The 19,678-nt window shown below is 36.2% G+C and overlaps 13 protein-coding genes across 13 annotated transcripts; 6 read left to right on the forward strand and 7 right to left on the reverse strand.

Moving 5' to 3' along the window:
• Window positions 1-24: 24 nt before the first annotated feature.
• C9374_009539 (uncharacterized protein) lies at window positions 25-1,276 on the reverse strand (the record flags this gene model as incomplete). The annotated part of the gene is made up of 4 exons (XM_044699737.1): window positions 25-511; window positions 570-635; window positions 752-1,058; window positions 1,192-1,276. The coding sequence occupies 4 exons, from the start codon at window positions 1,274-1,276 to the stop codon at window positions 25-27; spliced, it is 945 nt and encodes a 314-aa protein (XP_044554856.1).
• Window positions 1,277-1,457: 181 nt separating this feature from the next.
• On the forward strand, window positions 1,458-2,786 carry C9374_009540 (uncharacterized protein; the record flags this gene model as incomplete). Its single annotated transcript, XM_044699739.1, has 1 exon — window positions 1,458-2,786. The coding sequence occupies one exon, from the start codon at window positions 1,458-1,460 to the stop codon at window positions 2,784-2,786; it is 1,329 nt and encodes a 442-aa protein (XP_044554857.1).
• Window positions 2,787-2,851: 65 nt separating this feature from the next.
• On the reverse strand, window positions 2,852-5,031 carry C9374_009541 (uncharacterized protein; the record flags this gene model as incomplete). Its single annotated transcript, XM_044699740.1, has 2 exons — window positions 2,852-3,470; window positions 3,524-5,031. The coding sequence occupies 2 exons, from the start codon at window positions 5,029-5,031 to the stop codon at window positions 2,852-2,854; spliced, it is 2,127 nt and encodes a 708-aa protein (XP_044554858.1).
• A 101-nt stretch (window positions 5,032-5,132) lies between these two features.
• C9374_009542 (uncharacterized protein) lies at window positions 5,133-5,732 on the forward strand (the record flags this gene model as incomplete). Its single annotated transcript, XM_044699741.1, has 1 exon — window positions 5,133-5,732. The coding sequence occupies one exon, from the start codon at window positions 5,133-5,135 to the stop codon at window positions 5,730-5,732; it is 600 nt and encodes a 199-aa protein (XP_044554859.1).
• A 115-nt stretch (window positions 5,733-5,847) lies between these two features.
• Window positions 5,848-6,861, reverse strand: C9374_009543 (uncharacterized protein; the record flags this gene model as incomplete). Its single annotated transcript, XM_044699742.1, has 1 exon — window positions 5,848-6,861. One exon carries the CDS (start codon window positions 6,859-6,861, stop codon window positions 5,848-5,850), a length of 1,014 nt encoding a protein of 337 aa, XP_044554860.1.
• Window positions 6,862-7,161: 300 nt separating this feature from the next.
• C9374_009544 (uncharacterized protein) lies at window positions 7,162-8,904 on the forward strand (the record flags this gene model as incomplete). Its single annotated transcript, XM_044699743.1, has 1 exon — window positions 7,162-8,904. One exon carries the CDS (start codon window positions 7,162-7,164, stop codon window positions 8,902-8,904), a length of 1,743 nt encoding a protein of 580 aa, XP_044554861.1.
• A 72-nt stretch (window positions 8,905-8,976) lies between these two features.
• C9374_009545 (uncharacterized protein) lies at window positions 8,977-10,356 on the reverse strand (the record flags this gene model as incomplete). Its single annotated transcript, XM_044699744.1, has 1 exon — window positions 8,977-10,356. The coding sequence occupies one exon, from the start codon at window positions 10,354-10,356 to the stop codon at window positions 8,977-8,979; it is 1,380 nt and encodes a 459-aa protein (XP_044554862.1).
• Window positions 10,357-11,098: 742 nt separating this feature from the next.
• C9374_009546 (uncharacterized protein) lies at window positions 11,099-12,580 on the forward strand (the record flags this gene model as incomplete). The annotated part of the gene is made up of 1 exon (XM_044699745.1): window positions 11,099-12,580. The coding sequence occupies one exon, from the start codon at window positions 11,099-11,101 to the stop codon at window positions 12,578-12,580; it is 1,482 nt and encodes a 493-aa protein (XP_044554863.1).
• Window positions 12,581-12,872: 292 nt separating this feature from the next.
• Window positions 12,873-13,601, forward strand: C9374_009547 (uncharacterized protein; the record flags this gene model as incomplete). Its single annotated transcript, XM_044699746.1, has 1 exon — window positions 12,873-13,601. The coding sequence occupies one exon, from the start codon at window positions 12,873-12,875 to the stop codon at window positions 13,599-13,601; it is 729 nt and encodes a 242-aa protein (XP_044554864.1).
• A 123-nt stretch (window positions 13,602-13,724) lies between these two features.
• C9374_009548 (uncharacterized protein) lies at window positions 13,725-14,906 on the reverse strand (the record flags this gene model as incomplete). Its single annotated transcript, XM_044699747.1, has 1 exon — window positions 13,725-14,906. The coding sequence occupies one exon, from the start codon at window positions 14,904-14,906 to the stop codon at window positions 13,725-13,727; it is 1,182 nt and encodes a 393-aa protein (XP_044554865.1).
• A 208-nt stretch (window positions 14,907-15,114) lies between these two features.
• On the reverse strand, window positions 15,115-16,251 carry C9374_009549 (uncharacterized protein; the record flags this gene model as incomplete). The annotated part of the gene is made up of 1 exon (XM_044699748.1): window positions 15,115-16,251. The coding sequence occupies one exon, from the start codon at window positions 16,249-16,251 to the stop codon at window positions 15,115-15,117; it is 1,137 nt and encodes a 378-aa protein (XP_044554866.1).
• A 104-nt stretch (window positions 16,252-16,355) lies between these two features.
• C9374_009550 (uncharacterized protein) lies at window positions 16,356-18,228 on the reverse strand (the record flags this gene model as incomplete). The annotated part of the gene is made up of 3 exons (XM_044699750.1): window positions 16,356-17,669; window positions 17,795-18,030; window positions 18,156-18,228. The coding sequence occupies 3 exons, from the start codon at window positions 18,226-18,228 to the stop codon at window positions 16,356-16,358; spliced, it is 1,623 nt and encodes a 540-aa protein (XP_044554867.1).
• Window positions 18,229-18,498: 270 nt separating this feature from the next.
• On the forward strand, window positions 18,499-19,440 carry C9374_009551 (uncharacterized protein; the record flags this gene model as incomplete). Its single annotated transcript, XM_044699751.1, has 1 exon — window positions 18,499-19,440. The coding sequence occupies one exon, from the start codon at window positions 18,499-18,501 to the stop codon at window positions 19,438-19,440; it is 942 nt and encodes a 313-aa protein (XP_044554868.1).
• Between the last annotated feature and the right edge of the window lie 238 nt (window positions 19,441-19,678).

The following is a 19,678-nucleotide window of genomic DNA, read 5'->3' on the forward strand; positions in this document are numbered from 1 at the left end:
AGGCCACTTGTTCGAGAGGGCTTATTACTTGATGGTTTCTGGATTCCAACAAATTCGGACTTCATTTTCCACAAGCTGATCCAATCGTTTCAAACGGCTTTGATCTTCAATAATATTCGAGGCCCAATCGGTTACAGCTTTGAAATTCTCTTCCAAGTGGTTTCGTTTGATGCTGCGTGGAAGTATGACATGTCCCCTCTGCAAAATCCATTGAAGACATTCTCTCGACGTTACTTGTCCATATTTTCCTTGCATTAATTCACCGTGAGCAAGTGGAGAATAAGCTTGAATTATTATGGAATGTTGTTTGCATAAATCTTCGAGTTGAGCATGAGTCTTGTATAAGAGAGGATGATATTCAATTTGGTTGACATGAGGGATAATTCCATCTTCTCGGGATTGAATGTCTTCCAAAAGCTCAATCATGTGTTGATACGTGAAATTACTCACTCCAATTGATCTTGTTTTACCTTCCCGATAGAGTTTTTCTAAAACACGCCAAGTAGCAATTCTGTGTTTAAATAAATTATTGTAATAATTATTTCGCAATATGATTTTTCAATAATTACCTATTAAGTCTATTTTGATCACTTGTGACTTTTAATTTGCTCGTCCCAGGCCAATGAATTAAATAACTGCCACATCCAAAATAATAAATTTTACATGAATCAAATGAATGGTTCAACAATTATCAACAAGGAATTATAGAAATTGCTCAGCTCAATTAAAAAATCAGAAAGGTCTGACGTACCAATCTAAATAGCTTAACTGCAACTCTTCAAGCGATGTCATAAAAGTTTCTCGAATGATGTCTTCACTTTGAACTCTCGTAGGAGGTAATTTTGATGTAATAAATAAATCCTCACGATTTAATTTTGAATGGTGAGTATTTTCGGAATGTTGTTTCTGAGGAGATTCGAAAATACATTGCTTTAAAACTTGTCCAATTAATTTCTCATTACGGTAAATACAGGCGGTATCAATATGTCTATAGCCAATTTCAATGGCATTAAATATACATTGCTCACATTGTGGAGATTGATTTACTTCCCATGTTCCTATCCGTGATGTTTTTTCAATAATATTTTCAAATATAATTCATATTTTAGATTAATATATTTTTTCAGCATCCCAAGCGTGATGAATCATTAAATTTAACTCTGATGTTCTTTTTTCAATTATTGAACATACCCAATCCAATTATTGGCATCTTTACTCCGTTATGCAATTCAACATTCGGAACCAGTGATGATGAGGAGCTTGTTTGAACTGACATTTTTTTTGAATGAATTCCTTTTTTTGAGCGTTTGGCAGTGTTAATGTTGAAAAGAATTGGCTAGAAACGAGTACCTCTGTTACTCAAAACACGAGTTAAAGGAGTAGTCAGAATGACTCCCAACTTTGCTTTTCTTAATCTTTGGACTTTCAAGAATTTCAGTCCATCTTGAGTATAAAAAATGAAGAAATTTGAAGTGCTTGTGGTTGCTGATTTTTTGAAGAAATTGAATAAAGAAACCAACACGCAATTAACGACTGGATCGGAAGAGCAACAACAACTAGTTGTCCACAGATCATCCTCAGATGTTTCATTTGATATTGGATTAATTTTTTCAATGCCTGCTGCAGAAGAGTCTGCAAGTTCGGAGGAAAAGCTGTCTTCCTCATCATCAATATTGGTTCATCATGTATCGTTAATTTCAACGTTGGAAGAAGGAAAAGCTAAAAATGGAGGATTTTCAAGTCTTTCATCGGAATGGTTTCATCAACAAATTCAAATTGTTCAACAAGCTTTGCTTTCGAGTGTGAATATTTCTGGAATGTATTTACGAGATTATTCGTATGCTGTCAAGGATCGACTTAACGATGTGATAGCCCTCTATATGCGATCTATTGAATCATTACAACCTACTGATGCCACATCTTCAAATCCTGTATATTTTGTTAATGTATTGAAAGAGGGCCAGGATGTTTTTGTTTTTGAGAAGGGAAAATTTAGGCAAGACATTACTGCTGTCTTTACAGAAAGCCCAACAGCCAGAAAAATTTCAGAATATTCGTGCGTGTTGCCCTATTACAAAAAGTTGAAATCGTCTAAAAACATTGATGCATTATTAGATGAAATTGAAAATCAATTAGAAGATTCTCTTGCAAATGATTATCTTTGGAAAGTGAACAAAACAACCAAGAGAATTGAGTGCTTCCTCAACACCAGAGCAGAGTCAAAATTACCAGAGATCAATCAGGAGGGTGACATGATTGAAATTGTCTTATGTGGCACAATAAGCGGCATGGTTCTCACTTTGGATGGGTTCTCATATAGCGATGAAGATCTGATCAAGGAACTCAAAAAAGATATTATTCAAGGAGTGACCACACGAATTGCCTTTGACGATCAACTTGCCAAAGGGGTTTCTAGTAATTCTATTGTGGTTAACAGAAATCTCTTGAAGCGTTTTTATATCCATGACTCTGTCACAAATATTATTTATTGCGATTATAGTGAAGATGTTGACTCAATAGGTATCATTGAGGCTATTCCATCTCTTATGGACCAATCACATGCATTTGTAATGGATGTAGAAGGTAACACGTTCTCGAAAAAGAAGTTATATGATGAATCCTCCAAAGAAAAGGTCACAGAAACGAAGAAGTCGAAGGAAGGAAAGGCAATCACAGAGTCCGTCTCATCTACGAGCAGCAATGAAGGAATATTTGCATGGTTTTTTGCTTTCATTGCCTTCCTTATGAGCCTATTAGGAATCAAGAGTCAAACATCCACCAATTAATTCAAATCATAGCAAATACAGCATGCAGTTAGAATTTGAGATTACACGGTTCTTTGATATCATGCTCACACATCTTCCACTCTTAATGCTCGCTCCATGGCCTCACATGCTCTTGCATAGGCTCTATCTTCATAGGAGCTCCATAACTCGTCCTTCAGAAAAGCAAAATCTGCATGTGACAAACAACCATTATCTTGCTTGTCATTAGGAGTGAAACCAATGGTAAACAAGATCAATAACATGTGTTGATCTTTCTTCTTTTCTGAAGATTTGTTGGATGGACTTTTGACTCTCTTTTTCAAATGGTTCACTAACACTGTACACATGTCCATAAATTCAATGGCCGGATAAGTGAATTCTCGAAATTCATGAATCAAATCCTTTAAATAGTTGCTTGAAAAGGATTTGCAACAGTACAAGACACACTTCACAAGAAGTCGCCATGGGGAATCCAATTCGAAATCTCGTTCTACACATTTCCATTCAGATTTCATGATAACCAATACTTGATTTGTGTTCAGTGACACCTTGATGGCAGGCTTTGTATTTTCTAAGCAAAATTGATTGAATACTTTCTCGGCAATGGTTGACAGAGGATCTTGTTCAATAATTTCCAACGCTAGAGCTACAATCACGTGCTTTTCTTCTTCCTTGAATAGGCACATGAGAGCCTTCATATATTTACTAATCGAAAATGTGAAGCTATAGTTTCTATTAGTAGACATGGTGTCACTTACATTTTGGCATAAATATCATCTGGTGCATGTTCATAAAACCTCGCATAATATTCTCTCACCAAAGGAATTCTCGATTGTCTCAGTGCACATTCGCATATAAAGTCCAAAAAATCATGATTATGAATAAAACCAGGAAGTCGAAACAACAACTTTTCAAATGTCTCCAATTCAATACCATTATATGTTTCTGAATGTCGAGTCGATAAAATATCATGATAACCCTGACAAAATGATGAAAAGACCCAACTCAAAGTCAGTTTGTTCAACAAGGCAAAACTCTTTTCTTCCTTAACAAATCGAAATAGAAAGAATGCCACTTGCAAAGCAGAAGTCAAGTGAGCCTGATCTGAGAACACTTTCGTGTTCGTGAATGCTCTCGCTCCCGATTTGCTAGTCAATGTTTTTTCTAACAACGAGGTGTGACCTCTCATAAAGGCATTGGCCATTCCTACTTTGGTATGAGTAATGAGTAATTCTTCTCTTTCCATCCACATGGCTGGAAAGTATCCTGAAATCTTTTTGCTAAAGTATTGTCCATGAGTAGCAAAAAGTAATAACATGGAGTTGCAGATAGTTTCTGCTTTGCTATATTCTTTTTCTGCAAATAAATGTTTAAGGTAGAGATAGAGCCGTTCAATATAAGCCGCTACTCGGATAGCTTTTGAACTGTTTTCAGTGTGTTTGATTTTTGGAACTGTCCAATGTGGTTCCATCATTCTTTTTAGTCGTCTTCTGTTAAATATTAGAGAATGTATAAGGTCATGAGGAGGAAGACAGTGCTCACAAGTGTCCTCTGATTCTTGTTGTTTTTCCATTCGTTTCTTATTGCCATGGGATGAGTGCATGACAACATTCTCTTCATGACGGAAATGCTTCAGTAAATGATCAAACATCAATAACGATTGACCTTTCTTATATTCCTCAAAACATTGCAGACATAGAGCAACCATTCTCTTCGGATACAAAAACGTGGGTATTATTTCAAATACCTCATAATTCCAATCAATCCAAGGTAATTGATTCTGCTTTCCAGTCATGCTTAAGCCTTTCAAGTAAAAATTCTGTAAAAATTGAGAATAGATGAAAATTTGTAATTTCTGGTCGCAAGGAACAAAATAGCTGATCGGAGATGTGCTATGTTTGAAAATTCTACCATCTCTAAGATAGAACCGAAGAAAACATGATTTTTCAACTCCAGAACGTTTGACTCTCACACATTTTCGTTCCAAGTCATCCAATTCTCCATGAGAAAATTCAGAAGGAATTGAAAATTGTAATGATGATGGCGATGAGGATTCCTTCTTGATATTTTCATTTCCGATGGGTATTGAATTGGAATTCAAATTGGATTTTATAAAAATTATATCATCATTTTCAGCATCAACATTGAGATCATTTGCTTCGTCCATAAAATCATCTTGGACTTGTTTATCCGAAGAATGTTCGAGTGCTTCAATGTTGGTATCCTTCTCCGAGTTCACTCCATTTTTCATTTGGAATGATAACATTTTTTTATGTGAATGAATTCTAATAATTGTTTGAAGAAAGGTTTTAGGACAAGATCGTTGTCAAGTCTTAGACTCCTTTTGCTGGAACTTGTTACAAAAAAATGCTTCAAAATAGAGGACTGGAAGAAGATTTCATGAGTGATGAAATTGACTTTTTTGTGGACACTCTCGAAAATACATCATCAACAACAATGAACGACGAAAGTCCGAGTTGTTGTATGGATTTTTCAAATGATGGATCTTCCATCAAACGCAAGAGGGATTCTAACGAGCATGATTATTTAATTGCGGAATTAAAGAATCAGGACGAAAATTACAGAAAAACCAAAAATCGAATATGCCCAAATTATTCATCATCGCTAATATCCAGAGAAGAATCGCAACAAAAGAGACAAATTGTTGAAATGATACTTTCAAAAAAGAGATTTGAAAATAAGAGAAAACTTCCTCCTCAACACGAATTGTATCACAACTTGCTTCGAGATACTCATTTGATTGGAGAGCTGGAAGTACAAAATCGAATGATTTGTAAATTGGAGGTATTACTTTTAAAGTTAGATGAGAAAAATAGTAGTAGTACAATGATAGACGGGCAACAGATAATGACATTCAAACAACTTGTACAGCACATTGCAAGCATTACGTCAAATATTTCATTGAAAGAAGTTGCTGAAAAAGTACTCTCCAAACTTGCCAAATAACTGTTTGACGACACTCGTGTGACAAGAGCTCTTACAGAAAATTCAGAGAAGAATTGAGAGCTCATGCTACCCAAAAGTTTTTTTCTACTCTGCCAATCGATGCATTTGCAAATTACTACGTGTCAGTAGTTGTTACAATTGAAGATGATGGTGGAGCTAAATTGCCACATATCACATCCGTGTCAAGCACAATTTGACCTAACTTTCCACTTCTGAACCAAAGCAAGAGATGCGAAAGAGCCTTGTTCCAATCAGGCTCTCCACCTGCTGAATACATTTTCCATTTTTCACACACGGCCAACAACAACTCCTCCACACTCTTTGTGGGTCCTTTCATGTCAAAAATTTCAACATATTCAAAGCAATCATTCCTATTCATCTGGTACAGCATATAATCAATTAATGGTATGAGGTCTATGGCTGTACCTCCCGCGCTATTGTCGCCACCAAACAAGTGATCTGGAATTGCATTTATCAAAGCCAATTTGAATCCTTGTTCGTTGCTCTCAATATCTGGTTGAAATATTCCAGGAGTATCCAATAACAAGCAATTCTCTTTAGTTTTCATAGGGAAAAACCCCATACCTCTGGTTACACCAGGTAATGCTCCTTCTTTTGCCTTTTTTTTCTCAATTAATTTGTTAATGATACTGGACTTGCCAACATTGGGAATTCCTGCAATTAAAAAAGTAAAAGGAATTGTTTTAAACTTCTTTGGAGCAATTTCTACACTCTTATTGTGTAAACACAAATCAACAATCTTTTTGACATTAATTCCTTGTTTTGCGCTCGTGAACAAGGTTCCTAAAACTTGTGGCCCTTCCATGATTGAACCATTGTCTGCAAAATATTTTTCAATTTTCTCTTGTGCACTTTTTGAAATTAAATCGCACTTGTTAAACAAAATTAATCTCTTCTTGTGAGAAAATATTTCATTAATGGTCTTATTGTAGGATGATATCGGAACTCGTGCGTCTCTCACTTCAATTACAAAATCAATAAATTTCAATTTCTCTTTAATTTGTTTTGTAGCCTTTGCCATGTGCCCCGGAAACCAATTAATAATTTTACGATCGGGAAAACGAGTAAAGGAGAGTTCGGATTTGAACAATGGAAATCGTGAAGACATTTTTTTAGAGTTGAATTATTGTGTTTTTGATTGATCATTGGTTTCGATTACAAAGTTTAGGTTGGATTGTAATTCTTTCAGCCTTATTATTTCCACAAGAAAAGAGTCCATCCTTGAAATGACGTTGTTAACTCAAAGAAAAAATCCCATTAGAACAAGAGTGAAATCTTTAAAAGATCTCAAAAAAAAATATTTAAACGCTGTTATTGGATGGGAGAGGTTCACTTTGCAATTATTGTCAATCCGAGGTAAAACCAATTAGAGGCGCTACGGATTCAATTATTGGTGTTTCGGATTAGCATGAGGGCAAAAAGAGAAGGGCTCGACCGCAAGAATTTTTGTGATTTATATTTTGTGGAGAGATTGAATGATGTAGAAGTAAAAGTGTTCGGATTAGTGTCCGTGGAAGCTAACAGCAACATTAATGAGATAGATATTCGCATTGAACAATCTATTGAAAATACATTGATGGAAATGATTAATTTTGCCAATGATATCATCCACAATTCTCTACTATCAAATAATAACAATACTAATATAAAATTGGAATTTACAAGAATAGATAGGAACAAACTGATCAAGAGATTAGTGCTTTGCTTGAAATATTTCGTTGTATCTAACAAGATTCTTTTGAGACGATTGGAAATAATAGCACTCCTGGTTCAATGCATTAATAGTTTATTTGATATTTATAACAAGCTCTCTATGATGAACAACGTGTTGTTACTGCAATACAAGGAAGAGATGAATTCTGAAATATCTTTACTTATTGAAACTACTCAACTATTAAGATATTTGTTGACTAGATATTTAATTTATAGACAAGATGTTACAACATGCTTTTTTCATTGTATCACTTTTTGTGTGCAATCTGTTGAAGAATACAATGAGTTATGTGATCATGGATATAAAACAAAAGCTAATACAATATTGACATTGATTAGCAAACTATTGATAGAGGACGTAATTGTTAAAACACTTTATGAGGGAGAGCACATGCCCAGAGATCTGGTTGCTCAATCAATAGACTGTCTGCTCAACTGCATCCAATTAGGCCCTTCATTATTTGGAACATTATTTTGCAATAATTTTTATAATAGATTTCATTACATTCTTCAAACACTACTCTCAAAGGAAGAGGCTATTGATGTGAAAAATTTGGTAGGAGAATGTTGGGCAGAGTCATCCATGAAATTTCTCTCAACACTACATGCAATTCTTTCCGTATGCATTATTAATTTTGAGAAACCAGTCACTATCATGGCTGAATTTACACTATGTTTGATGAATAATTATTGGGATATCACAACCATGCACTTAGACAACATTGGACCCTTTCTATTTGTTTATGAGCTTTCAAAAAAGACGACTCCATTATACGATCTCTTTTTCATACCAAGCAATATATCTGTAATTATTGCGTCGTTACAGTTCTGGATGATGCATCACTACCGACACGGCATGACACCTTCCTTAGTGCACTTGATACAAAAATGGATGGAAATATATTGTGACCACTTGATATCAACAAAGAACATACACAACCTTGTGAATGACATGTTGCAAAGTACACTCATTCAAACAATATTCTCTCTTCTTGGAAAGAAAGATCTTCCGCAAGAAATGCACACCTCCATTATGACACTACTCTCATTCATGATATCCTCGCTTAACAGTAACGACATTTATAATATCCACATGCTTTCAGATTTTCTTTCTTCCAAAGTAGTTGCGCCATTCCTCTCGTTGAATGTCCTCGAAAATGAGAAGGAAAACGTACGCCTCATGACCACACGTTTGCTCGAAGAAAAAAGACTTTTACCCTTACTGGTGGAGAATCAACTCCAAAAGCACTTAGAGCGTCTGTTGGGAGCAGAAGTAGAGAACGTCGTTGATTCAGAATTGAGGTCACTCCTCTACACGACAGAGAAAGAGCTTAGCCACATGAAAACCATGCTCAAAATGCTCCCTCACGAAGAGCAACAGCTTCTCCAAATCACAGAAGGTATTCAGTTCAGAAAGGCTCTAGAAGAAACAAAATAACAAACTCCTTACCAATCTTAACCTAACAAGAACACCTAATGTTGTGAATATTCAATTTTATGTTTTAGAGTATTACTTGTCGTCGTCAAAGTAACCAAAACATCTATCAACTTCTAAGGGCCCTGAGCCTGATAGATGTGGAATCAAATCCTTCATATAGCTTGGCAAATGATCTAAATCGTCATTGTCACTATTTTCATTCTCTTCTTCGTCAGAATTGGTGTCATCATTGATTGAGGGTGAATAACAAAACTGGCTTTGTTCTGGGCTTCCAATACATTCCTTTGCTTTTGATATTGAAAGTCGTTGGAGGCACTTATTATACAAGTCACAATATCCAATATCTTTTCTGTGGTCAATATCTTCATCTCCCAAGACAGATTCATAACCAAATTTATCAGAGGCGTAAATTGGATAGCAGAATAGCCAGCTACAATATCTTTCATCTAGATCGTCTGGTTTCTCACTAGTCTTCTTTTTTACAAATTTTGTTGGAATTCCTTGCCAGTCATATTCAGTTTCAAGTAAAATTTCGGAAACTTTAGGATGAACAGCGCCATACATAAGCGATGAAGATTTTTCATAAATATGAACTTCATCGAATGTTTTCATAGACTCAACTTCTCTATCCTCGTTGAATATTAAGGACATTACTGAGCGTTGTACTTTACCAACAAATCGAACGGGAAGTCTGCTGTTAGCTCCTCTTTTTTCGTTCAATTTGAGGAAAGTGCTGTAACGCTTAATGACCTCAGATATGTGACACGCTTCTTCTACACCAAACCAGAAGGGTAATTGGTGAGCATTTTCGTCCTCTTCTTGATCTTCCTCATCTTCATCTTCTGTGTATTCAGAATCATCCTCGTTATATGAACTTGTACCCTCGGACTCTTCTTCCTCTTCTCCTTCAAAATAAATAAATGATGTTGTATCCTTTTGATTGTTTAAGTATGAAGAAAAAACATCCTCTTCTTGATGTGTAGTTCGAGTAATTGAGGAGTTTACAGTTAGAGTATTGTGGTTGTGGTTTGAAGAGGAAGATGATGTACAACATGCACAATTTGCAGGCTCTCCAATATTATGACCGCCACTGGTTGTGGAGGATTTACCCGTAGCAGTATTCATACTGGATGCAATCGCCGTTGGAGGCTTTCCCGATTCATCAGGTTGAACCATAGTGAACGCTCTCTTCACTGTAATTGTGGTTGCTGTTGTTGGAGAGTATAGAAACCGACTATCTAGTGGTGATGTACAAGCAGGAGATTGAGGACTTGAGGTGCTGTTATTATTGCCATTATAATGGTTTTTACTAAGCTGTTGTGGTGCTTGCTGTTTGAACATGGCTTGCCTCATGCTATTACTACTGCAAGAAGAAGTATTTGCAACATGGCTTTGTACAGCCTTGGTAGAGTGTTGTGTTCGGGGTGATGATGATTGTCTTGCTTGAGCCATGTCCTTGTTGTTGTTGTTAGAATTTCCTCTCATGCTAGAGACTATAATATTTACAATCCGATATGATGATGATGATAATATTAATATTCGTTAGAGTTTGTCAGTACTGATGATGATACAATTGGTAAAAACAATCAAAGTAATGGTTCTTGAAAAAACAATGGTAGCGGTTAATCACCAAAGTTGAAGGCATGAGAGTTTTAGTCCGAGAATTCGTGAAGAAGCGCGAATAATATTCGTTGATGCTACTTTCAAGTTATTGGTGTTGAAAATCAATTCTTTGACAAACAAGATTCAACACAATGATGATGTTTTTGATGACGATGGCAAGGCCCCTTCGATCTTTTGAACCAACGATGAATGCGAATGGACAATTGAGAAGGAAATTTCGGACACACACTCTCGCAAGCAAAAAGAAACACAGAGGGAGATGTGTGAAATTTTTTGTGTTTGTCTAAAAAAAACCCTTTGTGCTTGTTTGATTCGAATACCAAACGCTCGCTTTTGAATTGATGGATATGATGGAAGAGAGGTTCAAGTTGTCAAAAACCAATCGGGAAGAACCGTTCATTTCTTGACAAGAGTAGATTAGAAGAAGTCGAATCCATCCAGCTAAGGAGTGCTAGAAAGGAGGTTTGCTTTTCATTTCGATTTCATCGTAATGATCAGTTCGAGAGCCCACACGAACCAAAGTCAAGAAAAAAATACATCAACCTCTCCCTTCACATTTTTACTTTTAAAAATGCTGTCAACTCCGTCATTGTCCCAAGCCAGTGTTGTCTACTCTTCCAACTCTTCTATCAACCCCACATTTATGAAGGAACATTCAAAATATGTAATTATTCATTTAGACATTGATTGCTTTTATGCCCAATGTGAAGAGGTTGAAAATCCAAGTTATCGGCACGTACCACTCGGAATTCAACAAAATCAAACGGTATCAACAGTGAACTATTGTGCACGAATACAACACGGTGTTCCGAAAATGACTCGTGTGAGTAAGGCAAAAGAAATCTGTCCTCAAATTGTCATTATTCCTGCACGAATGGAAATTTATCGAGAAATGAGTCGTAAGATCTTTGAGGAATGCATTGCAGAGAAGGTCTATCATCAGTTTCATGGTGAATGTGTTCTTGAAATTTGTGGAGTGGATGAAGCTTTTGTGGATGTGACTGATGAAGTGAGATGGAGATTACAACAACTGGAACAGCAAGAACAGCACACCTCACAATCCAATGATATCAATGGAGCTACGGATGTGAGTAAAGAGTCATTGAAACGTGCGAATCGAGTGGATCCCAATCAATGCGTTGGCGCAAAAATTTCACTCTCTCCAAAGAGCCAAGACATTCCTTTGAATATTGGATCACAACTTGCTCAAGAAATTCGAGACGAGGTATTTCAGAGATTGGGATTTACATTGAGTGCAGGAATTTCACATTCCAAATTTCTCTCAAAGCAAGCATCGAAAAAGAAGAAACCAAATGGACAAGCGACCATATATTCAGAATCGTTCAACAATGAAATTAATCCTTTAGACATTTCTATCATTCCAAATATTGGCTATCAAACACGAGAAAAACTTGTTCAACAACTTCATATACGAACCGTTCAAGAATTCCGTGGGCTTTCCTATCTCAATATTCGAAAATGTTTCAATTCAGACAAACTTGCTTCCCAATCTTTAAATATTGCCAATGGAAAATATGACGAAGAGTATGATCGTGTTATTTCTAAAGGACCAGTGAAATCCATAGGCTCTGAGCTCACTTTTCTTCCCATTCACAACTCGTATGATGAAGTCGATCAAAAATTGAGAATAATCACACAAGATTTAGCCCCAAGAATTCAAAGAGACATGCAACGAAATCAAAAGAGATTTGCCACTACACTCACGCTGAAATATTGTCATGGAGGATACTTTGACAAGTTTCATTCGAAAAGTTGTAAAATTGACAGCAAGTGCTATTATGCTTCATCCAATTTCATAACCTCTCATCATGAAAACAATGATATTCATTCGAGAGCCATGATGTTATTCAAGGAAGCTGTGCCGTTACCGTTCAAGTTACAAAGAATTGCAGTGAGCGTTTCAGATTTTCAACAAGTACATACCAATGGCTCTTCCACTTTTGTTTCATCCCAGAAAAGAACATTGGCGAGCAGTAGTGGCAGTGGACAACAGAGTATTACTGCATTTCTCTCAAAGAGGGTGAAACAATAAATTCCTTTTTTTCAAATTGTACCCTTTCAGGCTAGCACAATATGACGTTGCAAATATCTTGTCAAGATTTCGTCAGCTATTCAAAGAGTTATTTAAGAATAATAAGACTTGTTTTTCATCGATGACCTCACGATGTTAATTTGGCTCCTTTTGTTGAACATGTTCTTTTGGAAATTGCAAGCGTTCTTGTGCTCAAAAAAAAAGCGTTGCCGTTGTAAAAAATATTCTTTGGTTGACCAAAAAATTTTGAAATTTTGTTGAAAAAAAATACGCCACAACTCACACGATCACCATGAAGTTGAAAATCTCAGACCCATCCACTGGTTGCACCAAGATGGTTGTTATTGAAGAAGATGCTGAAATCAAATTGAGATCCTTCTTTGACAGAAAGATGTCCGAGGAAGTTGAAGGAGACAACCTTGGTCCAGAATATAAGGGATATGTTTTCAGAATTGTCGGTGGTCAAGACAAGTCTGGTTTCGCCATGAAACAAGGTGTTTTGGCTAACACCAGAGTCAGACTCTTGTTGGATAGAGGTTCTCTCGGCTTCCAAAAGTGGAGAGGAAGAGACGGTGAAAGAAGAAGAAAGTCAGTCAGAGGTTGTATTGTTGGACCAGATCTTTCTGTCTTGTGCTTGACTGTTGTCAAGAAGGGTGATGCTGAATTGCCAGGTATCACTGATACTGTTAAACCAAGAACTCACGGACCAAAGAGAGCATCCAAGATTAGAAAGCTCTTCAACTTGACCAAGGCTGATGATGTCCGTAAATACGTTATTAAACGTGAAAGAAAGGTCGCCAAGAACAAGAAGGTCCTCAAGGGTGTCAAGATCCAAAGATTGGTTACTCCAGATAGAATCAGAAGAAAGGCCAAGGAAATTAAGAGAAGCATTAAGAGAGTTGCTGCTTCCAAGGCTGAGAAGAAGGCTTATGCCAAGCTTTTGTCCAAGAGAAAGGCTGAAACACAAAAGAAGACTGAAGCTGCTCAACAAAAGAAGACCGAAGCTGCCCAAAAGAAATAGATCAACTAAATTTTCTCCCAATAACTCTTCCATAAAACAAAAATTTAAATATTCATTTTGGATGGTTTCAATGTTTTCGGAAATGTATTCGTCTGTGACAGTTTATTTCACACAGCTCGTGATTTAATCATCTTCATCGTCATCTTCGTAGTGTTGTTGAAGAAGGTTGGAAAAGGTCTCTTCATCAATGACAGGAGGGGTGTAGTGTTGTTGGGGTGGTTGTGTCGTTGTTGAATTCTGGGTTCCTAAATTCATTGAAGCCTGGGACGCTTTTACAGTTGTTGTTGAGGGTTGTTGACTTGGGTTGTGGATCGATGGAGAGGAAACTCTATTAAAAGTTGGTAATTGTTGAGATGAAGTGGTATTGATTGACACTGATGTTGTGGTTGCCTTAGTATTTATCGTATCTTTGGCTCCACTCTTTTTCTCGTCGAGTGAAATGCTGTCCAAGTGATGATTCTGTTCTTGCTCTGAAGAATTTGTTCCATTTTGCGTGATTCCATGATTAGAATTGTGCATCAATGGATCGACAGGAGGATGAGGTCTATTCATTGTCAATAATTCATTCTTTGGAATGGAATCAAAATTTAGTAAATCGTCCTCATTATGCTGTTGTTGTAATTGTTGTTGCTGATGCTTCACACTTGTTGCATGATCATTCATGTCACGATTTTGAATAAGATGTGACTGATTCTGTTGTTGTTGTCCTCCACTATTACCACTAATTCCATTCTTACTCTCAAACACATTTCTATAACTTGAATCTTTAAATTTTGAATATAATTGTTGTTCCTCTCGATGCAACACGGAAGTTGCTCCTTCCAACGATCGATTCAAATACGAATCTAAATCTTCCTCTTCATTGCCATCTTCATGATTTCGATATAATTCTTCATCCAAATCCTCTTCTGCTGCATCCTCTTGTCCCAATAATAATGATGACGTTTCCTCTCGTGTCGGTGGTTTATCATGATGATGATGAGAGGATTTTGAATGATTGGATGGATTCGAAGAAAAGATTCCTCCCGATCCAAACAACATGAAAAATGGTGCAAATAATTGATACAAACATCCGGAATAAACATTTGAATTGGGATGATCCACAAATTCCGATTCGTATTGTTTCATTTTGTGTTTGGAAATGGTTTCATTGATGGTTTCATTGTATTGTTGTTGTTGAGAGGTGTTGGTTGTTGATACTACTGCTGCTACTATGGAATTATTTAAAGTCACAGAGGAGGAGTGAATTTGAATTTCTTCTTCTTCTTCTTCACTGTGACTTGGAGAGAGTTGATGGTTGACCATTTTCTTTTTTGATGGATTATAATGGGTGACTTTGAAATTGCCATTGTGTTGTCCTTCCGAGTCGAAAGAGTGGAATATGAAGTCGCTGTTAAATTCAGCTAGATTTGGAGATGTTGGACTATTCATTTTGAATAATGTTACATTGAAAGATTTAAGGATTTCTCATTTTGAAAATGAAATTCAATATTCTTGAAATTTTTACAATTTGTTAATTATATATTCGAATACATGCTGCATAATATGAACACAAATATAATTCTCCTGTTTTTTCATCAATAAATAATCCATCTGGATTGTCATTGTTTTCATCAATTCTTGTGTCCATGGATTTTACACAGTGACCATCCAATGTGAACACTTGAATTCTACAATCTGTGTCTGTACAAACAACGTATTGCGTCATTGGATCAAAAACCAGACCTTGACATGACTCGTTACATCCATCATCTCCTGCTTTTCTAAATTTCTTGACAAGATTTAATGAATAGACCATGCGATTGTCATGCATGGATTTATCCAGTGTGTAAATAAATATTGAGCTACCGTAATTGTATTCGCCAATCATTACTGTTCTATCCACAACATCGATAGCATATGGAGATTCAATGGGCAAGTTTGTAAATTTCTGTATAGTTGTGCCTGTTTGAGCATGGATTAAGAAAACAGTATTACTTGTAAATTCAGTTACAAGCAATACATTGGTGCCATTTTCTCTCATCAAGGCAATTCCACGAGGATCTTTCGAATCGTTATTCTTCCAAATAAAACTAGTTTTAGAAAAAGTTGAAGTGTCTCGAGTTCGAAGAATTTGTTGCAAATCAAACTTGAAAATGGTTCCCAATGTGGAGCAACTGTCAAAAATTAAAGCATCATGCAAACCATTATATTTCTCTTCAATGCACATATACATTGGGTAATCCACGCCAATAGATCCCACATATGTTTTTTCAAGATATTTAAAAAAGTAGATTTTCATATTTGAATAATCCGAGACTAGAATGACTTGATGTGTGTAGGAAATTTTAACATCACTTGGGGCACGGAAAGAATGTTCAGTTTCATCATCATCTTGATCATCAGTTTCATTGATAGGATTGGTATCATTATTATTAGAATCATCCATGGCTACGGGCCGAGGAGAGAATACTTTCGGAATCATGGCAACTTGCTTAAAATTCATTGCAAAGCCATGCTTTTTTTGAGTTCGCATCTTGTCTTTTAATTTTGAAAATAAAGAATTGTCTGATGAATCGGTATCATCATTAACATCACTCATGATGTTTGTTTTGAGATCAATCAACGTGATCCAAGTAGCATGATCATTGTAGTTCTGCAGATTTGTCATTTTTTTCAATTTCGGGATTGCCATAATAACATAAAGGTTCAGAGTCACAACCCATAGATGTTTTCAGTTATCGGACCCAGTTGGTAAATTGATTTTATTTGAAATTAGTGTTGAGGCAGTGTATTGAGATTGGTGACCATGGCAACACCTGAGGTTAGTGCAATATTGTCGTTTCTCTCCTCAATGTCAAATAGATCATGGAATAATTGGCAAGTGTCGTGGAAATGGAAAACGTTTCCTCCTAATCTAAATAAATCAACAAGATATCCTCCTTCAGGTAATTTGAATACTTGTAATCCCACGCTAACATCTTTCTCAACATGATGGTTATATTTACATTTCAAATTGTATTCAGAAATGATCTTCCATTTGAGATTCATCTTCTTTAGCACTTTGTACACACATTTCATTGTGTCTTGAGCATTCTTTCTGTTAGTCTTAATACCAAGATGGTACTTTTTGTGAACATCTGTTGTATCAATTCGCAGGTCATCAATAACGTTTACAGGTGTGTTCTTGTCTGCGGAGTTTACAGTAGACTCTTCTTCTTGAAGTATTCCTCTTGGATCTAAAACCATTTCAATACTAATTTGACCTGTTGGAGGTGAGCTACTGAGTGCAGGCCATGGGTTAATTACTGCTTGAATGTTATTCACATTGCAAGTCTCCTTTTTCAGTTGCATTTCATTGATTTTCATATATTGATCCTTGATTGCAGATTTTATCTTGTGGTCAAGGATTAAATAATAAGCTACTGTTACACGATTCATTTTGCCATCCGTGATATCGTTAATGGCCTCTTGCATCTCTTCATCGGTAATGGTTTTCTTGTCAGAAATTTTTAGCAGTGCTTCACGAACAACTGCTTCATCAATATTAATATTTTCACTAGCATGTCCAAAATTGGATGGAGGGATTTTCAAATAATCAGGAAGATCTTTAACGAACCAAGGGTGTTTTCTAATGTCAGAAATTGTAGCACGTTGAACTGGGTCAACAACTAAAATCTTTTGAATTAAATCTTTAGCCTCAGGAGATACATGAGATGGAATAGTATACGAGCATTCCTTAATCTTCTTAAATAAAGTAGGAATATTATCCTCATCAAATGGTAATTTTCCGCACAAAAGTGCATACAAAATAACACCACAGCTCCACACGTCCACTTCAGGTCCTGCGTATAATTTACCGGTAATTACTTCAGGAGCAGCATAATTAGGAGAGCCACAAGATGTCTTGAGAAAAGCGCCATCATGCATGATATTCGACAATCCAAAATCTGCAATTTTAACTTGATTATCATTATCCAACAAAAGATTTTCGGGTTTCAAATCTCTGTGAACGACCATATAACGATGGCAATATTCTACTCCTGATATGATTTGTTGAAAGAACTTTCTGGCCTCTGATTCAGATAGCTGTTATAAAGATGACAAGTAGGTAAAAGGGAATGTTTTCACCGTAAGAGTGAAATGAGCGAATAATCCCAAGTACGTTATTCAATATGAATTAGTTACAAAATATCACAACACAAGATACATACTCTTCCTCTCTTCACGATGTAATCAAACAATTCTCCTCCTCCGATGTATTCCGTCACAAGAAAGATTTCTGTGCTTGTTTCAATAACTTCATATAACCGAATGATGTGTGGATGTCTAAACAATTTGAGAATTTTGATTTCTCTTCTAATCTTTTTGTCCATCTTGGAGTTTTGAATTTTCTGTCTGTTGAGAATTTTGACAGCAACTTTATGACCTGTGCTCTCATGTTCAGCCACTATTTTAAAGCCGTTGATGTTTTGTCATCATATTAATGTTCAAAGAATACCAAAATACAAAAAAATAACATCATCACAATAATTCGTAATTATTCAGTTCCTAGAACTATGGGTGCATACTTACATTTGACTTTACCAAAAGATCCCTCGCCCAGAGTTTTTCCAAGTCTATAATTACCGATTCTAATAACGGACATTTGTGATTCGAGCCAATATCTCTTTGTGATGGTGAATGACTATTTTTTTTTGTTTTGCGCCACAAAATTGCCTTTATGAGGTTTAATTGGAGTGTCACCAGCAATTCCCGATTTCATGGACCAATTTGAAGAAAGAGACAATGTTTACAAACCCAGAACAACCATGCTAGTAGCTCTAGTATAACAAGACATTACTTTGCTTCTCAAGCACTTTCTAGTTTGTGAGAATTCAATAATCGCACTGACAAACAAAAATTCTCCTTGACTCTTATGATGAACGGAACACAAGAAGGCAACACTCGTCTCACCTCTTCAACTTCAAAAGACGTTATAAAACCTTCCCTTTCTACGATTGTTATGATACATGGCTGGCTACAGAATGGAAAGATTTTTAAAGACAAGAGTGCAGCATTCCGAAAGCAATTTCCCAATCATCAATTTGCCTTCTCCTTTCCGAATGCTCCGTTTGTTCAGTCGAAACAAGAGGTGTCCCAAATGATTTCTTCACCAGCTCGAGTAATTAACAGCAGCGATGACCAGGATAATAACAATACTGAATCAGAAGAACCCATTCCGGATGAGGCTCTACAAAGAACTTGGGTGTTTTCACGAATGAATAGAACAGTGTATGCACGATGGAGGGAGTCCATTCTCTATTTATTGAATTACATGAGAAAAGAAAGGAAGGAAGGTAAAAGAATTGATGGCTTGTTAGGTTTTTCTCAAGGAGGAGCCATGGTTACAGTTTTGGCAGCCCTCATCTCGATGGAATATCATAACTTGCTGAATCGAGAATGTTTACCAAGCTCTCTCTACGAACCTCATCCTCACGATGAAGATGAAACAAATTTTGATGACATTATTGAGGCGATCAGAGAGTTGTTTTTTACAGTCCACCCTGAAAATGGAAAGAAAGAATGCACCCTGAAATTGGTGATTCTTGTTGGAACCTTTAAACCAAATTCGATACAGATTAATCAAGTGATGGAAACATTAATGAGTAGAAATTTGAAAATTGGAGGATTTTTCAAAACATTACATATTTATGGACTGAATGACGACGTTATTAAACCAGAGCGATCTCAGGAATTGGCAGAGGATTGGTACGTTCGTGATTCAACGGTGATATTGACTCACCCAAAGAAACACATATTGCCCACAGGAAGTGAAGTGAAAGAAGAATTGCGAAGGTTCATCAAATCTTCTCTATGAAACGATCAGAACTCATTCAAGTTATAAAATGACCGTATGGAGCGTCAAAATTCGTTAAGATATATTAATCCTCGTCCAGTCCGTTTGGCTTTAGACATGTCCTCAGAACAATTTGTTGTGGTATTTTTAACTTTAAAAAATCAATCAATTAAAACATGCATGACTTCCGTAGCTTTTTTTGTGACACAAAACAACCCGACTCATCAAACGAAAAAGCCGTCAAAATTTTACGTCACCA

This window comes from Naegleria lovaniensis (assembly GCF_003324165.1).
Source record: "Naegleria lovaniensis strain ATCC 30569 chromosome Unknown tig003, whole genome shotgun sequence".
NCBI lineage: Eukaryota > Heterolobosea > Eutetramitea > Acrasida > Naegleriidae > Naegleria > Naegleria lovaniensis.